The sequence below is a fragment of the Stegastes partitus genome, unplaced genomic scaffold (genome assembly GCF_000690725.1).
Source record: "Stegastes partitus isolate 25-593 unplaced genomic scaffold, Stegastes_partitus-1.0.2 Scaffold439, whole genome shotgun sequence".
In the NCBI taxonomy this organism is placed as follows: Eukaryota; Metazoa; Chordata; class Actinopteri; family Pomacentridae; genus Stegastes; species Stegastes partitus.
The window spans coordinates 524,455-533,723 of record NW_007578170.1 but is presented as its reverse complement, the minus strand read 5'-3'; the positions used below and the strand labels follow the sequence as shown (position 1 = coordinate 533,723).

General features: G+C 40.3%; 1 protein-coding gene across 1 annotated transcript in view; it reads left to right on the top strand.

The window, feature by feature from the left end:
• Positions 1-9,269, top strand: part of LOC103360437 (phosphatidate phosphatase LPIN1) — a 26,520-nt gene that overhangs the window by 6,287 nt on the left and 10,964 nt on the right. Inside the window, exons 2-4 of the mRNA XM_008286186.1 lie at positions 5,728-5,931; positions 6,895-6,990; positions 8,801-9,075. Of these exons, the coding sequence (XP_008284408.1) occupies positions 5,728-5,931; positions 6,895-6,990; positions 8,801-9,075 (575 nt within the window). The remainder of the gene's footprint in view (positions 1-5,727; positions 5,932-6,894; positions 6,991-8,800; positions 9,076-9,269) is intronic.

The window sequence follows — 9,269 nt, the reverse complement described above, 5'->3', positions numbered from 1 at the left end:
ATTCATCAAGAAATAGTCATAAAGAAAATAGAAAAAAAATCTAAAAATGTCAAATGTGTTTAAAAAATGTTTAAAAATATGTTCCAAAATATTCAACAATATAAAATCAATTTTTTAAACGTTAAATAAGCCAACAAAAATTTGAAAAATATCCAAAAAAAAATATATTTAAAAAACAATATATGTTATACAATCACACAATATATAATATAGATTTATAAAATATAGAAAAACAATCATTTGAAAAGGGGGAACATGTGCTACACAATTTTATGAACATAAGAATATCTAACAAATATAAAAGAATTAATCTAATTTTCAATTTAATGTCACGATAACAGTTGGATTCTCTGGTTTAGTCTATAACTTTGTTCTTTTATCCATCGTGTCTCTAAAAGCTGCCAGAAGGAGCAGGAAGTAGAACGTTCCCTCTGAGGTGTAGATGATGGAAGGAGAACGTAGAGCTACGAGGAAGTGCTAGAGTGAAGTACATCAGTGTTGTTCTTAACCGGTTTGTTATTAGAAAACCTGCATCTTGTTTTCGTGCATCTTAACAGTCAGATGTGTTTTCATGTGAAGCAGCCTCACGTGCAGCTCTGGCAGGAGCGTGCACGTGAGAGCGTGCACGAGCTGTGATGGTTTCTGCAGACGGTTTATCTGGAACTCAGAAAGGGCAAAAGATCAGCGGCAGGAGGAGCAGAGAGCGTCTTTGTCTTCTCTGAACGAAGCAAAAATAGAAACGAGCTTCACAGACGGATACGAGTGTGTGTCGGTGGTGTGTGTTGAGTGTGTTGATGGTGTGTGTTGATGGTGTGTGTTGGTGGAGTGTGTTGATGGTGTTGTTGGTGGTGTATGTTGGTGGTGTGTGTTGGTGGTGTGTGTTGTTGTCGGTTTGTAGCTTCAGTGTGTTTAGTTTCAGTTTATCTCATTTAATGCCTGCAGACATCACACACCTTTAAACATCCATCATGTCGACACCTTAACCCTCACTAGGGTCATGGGGGGCGGAGCCTATCCCAGCTGACTCAGGGTGAAGGCAGGTTCACCTGGACAGGTAACCAGTCTATCACAGGGCTACACTTAGAGACAGACAACCAAGCACACTCACATTCAGACCTACGGACAATTTACAATCACCAATTAACCTCAGCATGTTTCTGGACTGTGGGAGGAAGCCGGAGAACCCGGAGAGAACCCACGCTGCACGGGGAGAACATGGAGACTCCACGCAGGAAGATCCCGGGTGTCCTCACCGGGACGTGAACCGGCGACCTTCTAGCTGTGAGGCCACGGTGCTAACCACTGATCCACCTTGCAGAAAACCATAAAGATAATAATAAAAATGATCAGAATTAATGAGGACATTTCAAAGTGTTCTTTACCTGATTACTGTGATTATGGACACAATGAGTTGTTCAGTAGGAAGGAAAGGAGACTAAAAAATAAAGTTATCGAGCTGATTTGATTGAAGTTACCTTTGAGTTTAAATCACTCCAAATATGAAGCTGAACTTTATAATTTCAACCCTAAAAACATCATTAAAGTTCATCTTATCAATAAACTGTATTATTTTTTAAATCTCACAATGTGTTTAATTAAGCAGCAGAAAAGATCCCATGAATTCTTCTTTAGTATTTCCTTTACACTCCATTGAACTTTTTTTTTTTTTCACTTTGCAGTTTTATAGCAAATTATAACTCCAGATGGAACTTTACTGATGAACACATCTTTTATTTTGATCCACTAACTTCAACCTGAGAGTGTTTTAACTGCACTTTAAGCTAAAGCTTTAAGCTGTTTCTTCAGCCTGCTGTTGGTTCTTCAGCAGCTCTGATGAACCACATCTTGTTCAAACAGCTAACGGCTCACGTGACCTGAGGCCGGCCTGTGATTGGTCGGACGGATCACCTCACCGCTGGGCCGCTTGGGTGGAAACACTCAGACAGTTTGTCACCTGTTGGCTGGAGGTTACTCACCTTCCTGAGGCTTCTGAAACCGGAAACGTGTTCTCTGAGCTGTGAGGGTCCAAACGCTGAATGTCTGATGGATTCTAAGAGTTTATGTGCTTTTAATTTGACCCACAAACAGACATTTGCTCAGTCAGCTCTTTAGTTTTCTCCTTAAATCAGTGACTAGAAGCTTCTGTAAAGTTTTAAAACTTTCTTCCTCCAAAAGCTTATCGTCTATTTTAATTTTTATTTTTATTATGATGTTTGACTGCTTGTGCTGCTGAATGTTTGTATTTTATTGTTTTATTCGTCTCTCTCATCCACACTGTAAAAAAAAATCTTATTTTACAGATTTAACTTGTTTAGTTAATTTAAAGTAAAAACACTGAAAAAAACAGATTAATTTACACGTTCACTGTGGAAATAAATGAATAAATTCAGCATAACATCAAACATCTTTAGTTTAAAATTGCACAATTATTTACTGTATTTAAATCTTTTTTGTGTGTTCTAAAAAGAAAAAAATAAATATATTATGATTTAAAAATGTAAAAAAAATATTCCCTGTTTTGTTATATTACAGATCATATCTTTTAAAATCACAAAAAAAAATAAATAAATTCACATGTTTGACTTTATGAAATTCAGGCTAAAGGTTTAAATAATGTCCACTTTATAAATGAGTATTTTTAAAAACAGTGATTCATTCTTTTAATTTACATGTTAAATGTAAAATAACATTAAAACCAGACTCCAGACATCCTCGTTTGGGCCCAATAACGTGATTTATAAATTAGTTTTCAACTTAATCTTCTGAACATGAGCCTCGTGAGTGAAATCAGCTGTTGTTTTGGTGCATTAGTACCATTTCAGACCAGATGTTGGCGCTGCAGTCTCGGTTTGGCAGCTGGAAAACTGCTTTAATTGCTTCTGTCAGCCGATAAACGCAGTTTGTTTTGTGATCATGTGGAGGACAGAGCTGAGGAGTGGCGCAAAAACTCCTCCACGGCTGCGCTGAAAGTATCTACGGGCCTCTCTCTGCGTCTGTTTACCACCTTCCTGCTCCAGATTTGCGGGATGTTTGCGGTGATGTAATGAGCGCAGCGTCCAGCAGAAGATGCCACGAAGCTCCGACACTTTTACGCGCCCGCTCAGCTGTTCCGCTGCTCGCGTTGCCCAACTCACCCAGCTGCTCTCTGATTGGCCGGCGGGCTGCGGGTGACGTCACCGTGCAGTGCCAGAGCTGCGGGCTGAAGCGGAGTCGGAGTCAGTCACAGGAGGAGACGCTTCGGCTCCGATGGTGCGTCTTTACGCGTGAAGCGGAGCTCCGAGCGCTGAGCCGCGCTGCTGCTGCTGCCGCTGCTGTCGGGGTCTGAGGACGGAAACGCCGCCGTGTGTGTGTTTGTTAGAGCTGCTGGATTATTCTGTCACTTCTCGAGGTATGTTCCTGGTTTTCTACCTGCAGCTGCCTGTCTGACTCTGATCATCTGTGGGGATGAGTCAGCTGTTTACCTCCATCCTCTGCGTTTCATTCCCGCTGTAGATGTGAGAGAGCTGCAGACACACGTGCTGCCATATGAGCCCAGATGTCTGTGCAGAAATGTGGGGCTTTAAAGACAAAAGTCTGTGCAGCTTGTAAATCCATTAAAAGCTGCTGCTGCTGCTTCAGTGAAGGTTGGTTTGACTGCTGAAGCTCAGACGCTGATCGTTCCTCTTTCATCTCTGGCAGCAGCAGACGGTCTATTTTTAGTCTGCACCAAAACTCCTGTGTTTGCTGCTTCGCTCAGCAGCAGCAGCACAAGTGTGTAACTCGATGCTTCGGTGGAAAATTCAATTAATTATTCACCACAGTGAAGGTCGTTCATGAGAGAGGCTCTAAAATTAGGGCCCCACATCTTGGGCCGGGGCCTCCTCTGCTGTTCACACGGATCCAGGAGGACGTGTTGGCGTCCTTCCTCCTGCTTCTGCAACCATTTAGGGGCCAAACCGAGCCGAGGTCGGGACCCTGGTCCGCTTCAGAGAGATTTTAAAGATGCAGGAAGGCAGAGAGAAAGTTTTCATGCATTGATTCATGTAGAAGGAAACACAGAAAGCAGCTAAACCTCCACAGAAACCTCAATAATCCAGTCAGTTTCTGCAGAAATTAGGTTAAAATGACACTTTTGTCTTAAACTAATCCTCAAAATACCTTCAGATCTTGTTTATGACGAGGTTAATGGAAGAAAAAACAAGTCAAAACCTTTATCTGTCTGCAGAATACTTTATGTTTGCCTCTAACAGATCATGTCCCTCATAACAACCTGACTGTAAATACATTTCAACAAAACAGAAATGTGAAAGAAAGGAGCCGTTGAGGAGGATTTTATGCATCAATTTGTGTCTTTTCTGCTTCGATTTAAGCTGTGAATGACTTTGTTTATGGAAAAGGAAACACAGAATGCAGACATATGAGGTAAACCTGGTGTTTGCATCACAGAGACCTCAATAATCCAGTCAGTTCCTGCAGAAATTAGGTTAAAATGACGGTTTTGTCTTGAAATAATCCTCAAAATACCTTCGGGTCTTGTTTATTATGAGGCTGCTGGTAGAAAAATGAGTCGAGATCTTAGTTTGCATCCAGCAGGAGGTCGTGTCCCTCATCACAGTCGGACTGTAAAAGCATTTTAGGGACTCAACAAAACAGAAATGTGGAAGAAAGGAGCCGCTGACGAGGTTTTTATGCACAAATCTGTGTCTTTTCTGCATCACTTTATGCTGCAAACGTCTTTATTCATGCACAGAAAAAGTTCCTTCACGTGTTTATTGGAGGGAAAAACGTCTAAATCCTGAAACCCTGAGCTGCTGTTCAGGTGTTTGTATGACTGAAACCTCCATCACCTTCTGCAAAACTAACATTAGATAAACACGTTTGTCTTAAAGTAATCTACAGAACACCTTCAGATCATCTTTAATGTAAGAAAAGATGAAACTCTGGTGCCAGATGTTGCTCAGAACGGATCTGATCTCAAAATAAAGGATGTTTGAAGGTATTTTGGAGATAATTTTAAGACAAAAGCGTCCATTTAACCTTAATTATGAGGCTGTTGGTGGAGAAACAAGTGGAGATGTGGAATGTTTTATGTTCGCTTTGATCTAATCGCCTCAAGAACCAGACCGAGGAGACGTTTTAAGGACTCATCAGGACAGAAATTCTTTGCTCCAAAAGAGTTTAAACTAAAGACGTTGTAAAAACGTCGGCCGTTGCTCAAAACTATTCATAAATTCTGTTATTTTTCCAGTTTTTAAGGTAAAGTTTTCCACTGTTTGGCCAAATTTTCACAGTTTAAACAACATCTAGACGTCTTCAGCTTCGTCCTTCAGTGTCCTTGAACTTCTCGTGACTCTGTGGTCTGAACTCAGCCAATGAGCATCGTGGAAAAGTCGTGACATCACCGGCAGTCGAGCGGGACGGCCGCTCCGAGTCGGTCCGACCTCTGACCTCTTTAGTCTGGGTGGAAACAGCCGGACAGACTCCAGACGGCAGAAACCAGCTTCTGTCTCGTCCTGATGTTGTAACCGACCGACGGAGCGAAAGATTCCACAGAGTTCAGCTCGTAAACACGGAGAAGGTCGGCGCCGTGTGATCCAAACCGCATTAACGGGGCTTTTGTTCTGATGCTGAACTCTTACACACAAACACCAAAAAAACTTTAAATTATTGGAGTTAAAGCTGTTTAAAAGTCTTTACAGTGCAGGTAAAAGTGTTTTTGTTAAATCTCGTCTCCTGTCTCTCCTCCAGACCCGTCTGACCATGAACTACGTGGGCCAGCTGGCCGGCCAGGTGTTCGTCCAGGTGAAGGAGCTTTACCGAGGCCTGAACCCGGCCACGCTGTCCGGCTGCATCGACGTCATCGTGGTGCGGCAGCCCGATGGATCGCTGCAGTGCTCGCCGTTCCACGTTCGCTTCGGCAAGATGGGTGTCCTGCGGTCCAGAGAGAAAGTGGTGAGACCAGAACTCAGAGTTTATTCTGTTTGTAAAGTCCTGCAGCACGAGGACGGAGAGAGAGCTCAAAAAAAATAAAGGGTTATTTTATTTACAAAATTCAATGCAGCACCTTTAACCAAATGTTTCTACTCAGGACAAGTGAAGCCTTAAATGTCAGACTTTGTTTTGTTTTTGTTTATTCATTTATTTTGCAGGAACGGTGCACAATTAAAAGAAATTGCTGCATATTTAGCAGCTAATTTGCATCTGTTGTCCCTGAGCCAGTACAAAAACATAGAACTACCACAGAACAATAACGACATACACAGTTACATAGCCCAGAAAAAATATTTTAAAAATCTGTTTAAAAAAAAAAAAAAAGTATTAAAAAAAATCCGAAATTAAATTAAAAAGCATCAAATTATTATTTTTTTTTAAAAAAGTCAACATATCTTTTTTCTAGATGTATATTTAAAATGTCAAATATATTAAATGTTAAAAACAAATACAATTTTTGAAAATAATAAAGTTTAAATCAGTTGAATATCCAAGACAATAAAGAGATGTTTTTCAAAAAAATATGTTAAAAAAAACAAAAAAAACAATGAAATGAAAATATATATTTAACAAGTATAGAAATAAAAAAAATATTTAAAAAAAATCTTAAATCAGTTGATTGTCCAAGAAAATAAAGAGATGTTTAAAAAATTACAATAAAGTTTAAAATATTGAAAATAAATAATTTTTAAAAATGTAGAAATATTTTTTAAAAAATGTTAAAACAATGTAAAACATAAAAATTTATCAGTGTTGGAAAATAAATAGAATCACTAAAAACAATAAATTTAAGTTTTAAATGCTGCAAAACTTCCTGAATCTTTAATGTTTATGGATATAGATTCCAGTTTTTCACTGCCTCTAAGGAGGAAACTGGTCTTGTTGCTCTGGTTTCTTGACCTTCCCTCTGGTCTCCTGCTGCAGGTCGACATGGAGATCAATGGCGAGCCGGTGGATCTGCACATGAAGCTGGGCGACAACGGGGAGGCTTTCTTTGTGCAGGAGACAGAAAACGATCAGGTAACGTGTTACCAGGCAGTGACGAGTGTTTTTCAAACAGCTGCAGCCCTTCAACAGGCCTCATCGATTCAAACGAAGGACTCCGGACACGCCCGTGTTTACGACGGTATCCCACCACGGAGCAGACTTGGCTCAGGAGCTTCTGGACGAACAGCGGCGCTCTGTTTGGTCCTGCAGGCAGAGTTTACCGAGCCGGGCTTCCTGACCTACATTCAGGACAGAGCTGGCTCACAAACAGGCTCGTGAACAGTCGGACCCTCCGCTTGTCTATTTTTACCTGCAGTTTTTGTGTTTGTGAAGCCCACGAGGAGCTCAGAGGAAAAAGCTTCACGTGAGGCGGTTTGGAAAGAGCTGAGTCGCACGTTCTGCCAGAATAAACTGCTTCCATCAGTGTGTGGAGCCGCAAAGCTGGAGGTCGAAGCTGCTGTGTTCTCCCCCGAGTGGTGTCAGATTCCAGGCCTGCAGACGAGGAGGAGGACGAAGAGGGAGCTTTGTTTCCCATTTTCTTGGCACATGGAGGGAAAAACGTGAGGCGGTGAAGTCAGACCACAAATCATCTCCTCCTACTTCAGCTTTTCTTCCCTTTTCTTCCCCTTTTTTCCACCAGTTCAGACTCTGACTGCAGGAGACTCCTGGAAAGAATTTTCTTTTCCTAGAAGGAGCCAAACTGATTCTGTTTTTGAGTTTCCAAACAAAAGCAGTGAAGATTTAGATCTGGAGGGGTTTATGTTAGACTTTATGTCTGGTTTTAACCCGTCAGGCTGCACACCACACAGCTGGAATGTTTCAGTGAATGAAGACTTTTAGGATTTCTGCATTTAAAACTGCTTTAAGTCACACAAAGATCCTGCATGTTGGATGGAAAGTATTCAGATGATAAAAACTCCCCTACAAGTGAAATCAACTTACATCAACAGCAAAAGTGTAGTTAAATCAAAGTAAAAGTCCAGGTTCATCTCTGATTAATGAGCTGATTATTTTCTGGATTCAGTGTTTCCCCAAAGTCCAAGATGTCTGGTTCTGTCCAAAAAAATTCAATTTAGTGTCACAAGAAGTAAAGAAACCAGAAAAAACTGTATCATCAGAATATCTGTGATTAATTTGTGAGTTGGTCATCAATTGATTAATTAATCTAAAAAAAAATAAAAGTCAAAAATGTCAAATAACTTCTAAAAAAATCTGAAATTTTAATTTAAAAAATCTTAAAAAAAAAAAAGCCAAATATAAACATACAAAATGTAATAAATATAATAATAATAATAATAATAATAATAATAGAAAAATGTGAAATGTATCTAAAAATATATCAAACATTTTTAAAAAAAAGTAAAGATAAAACCAGAAAACATCAAGAATGACCAAAGAAGTTTTAGAAAACAAAACAAAAATCTGTATAAAAATACAGAAAAACCTCAGAAAATATTTTATATAAAAAAAACGTAAACTGCAATTTAACATACTTTTTTTTTAAGTAAAATTTTTATATTTAAAATGTCAAATATATCTAGAAATATTTCAAATAAAAATATTCTTAAGATCTTTAAGAACTAAAGATCAATAATATTTTTATAATGCAAAAAAAAAAAAAAAAGTTTAAAAAATGTTAAAATATCAACAATAGTATATAAGAAACATGAGATGAATCTAGTGGCATAAAACGTCCAATAATTTCCTCTGAGATGTAGAAAGATGAAAGAAGAACGCAGCAGAACGGGGAAATACTCAATTAAAGTACCTCAGCAGTGTAATGAAGTACCGTGTTTGAGTACCTGGACCTCTGTGTGACCTTACTTATGTCCCCTCCAAACAGGAAGTGGTCCCGTCCTACCTGGCCACGTCCCCCATCCTGTCCGACGAGGCCATGATGAGCTCCGGCCTGCTGAAGACCTCCGGGCCCTCCATCCAGACGCTGGGCTCGCTGGGCGGCGGCGCCGAGACCGGCCTGATGAAGAAGAGGAGGAAGAGGAGGAGGAAGTCGCGGGCGGACAGCGTGAGGCGGGAGGAGAGCGGCGACTACTCGGCCGACGAGGACATGTTCAGCATCGAGATCAGCTCGGACGAAGGGGCGGAGATGGAGAGCAGCAGGTACGAGATCAAAACCACAGAAGAAGAACGAAGCACGTGCAACGAATCGGACACGTGATCACGAACAAAAACACACACAGAGTAACACGAGCAGCTGCACATAGACGACACATGAAAAGTCTCCACACAGGAAGTGGCTTTGGGATTCTCCTTCTGCTCACACGTGATGTTTGATGCACATGTTGCTGCTGCTG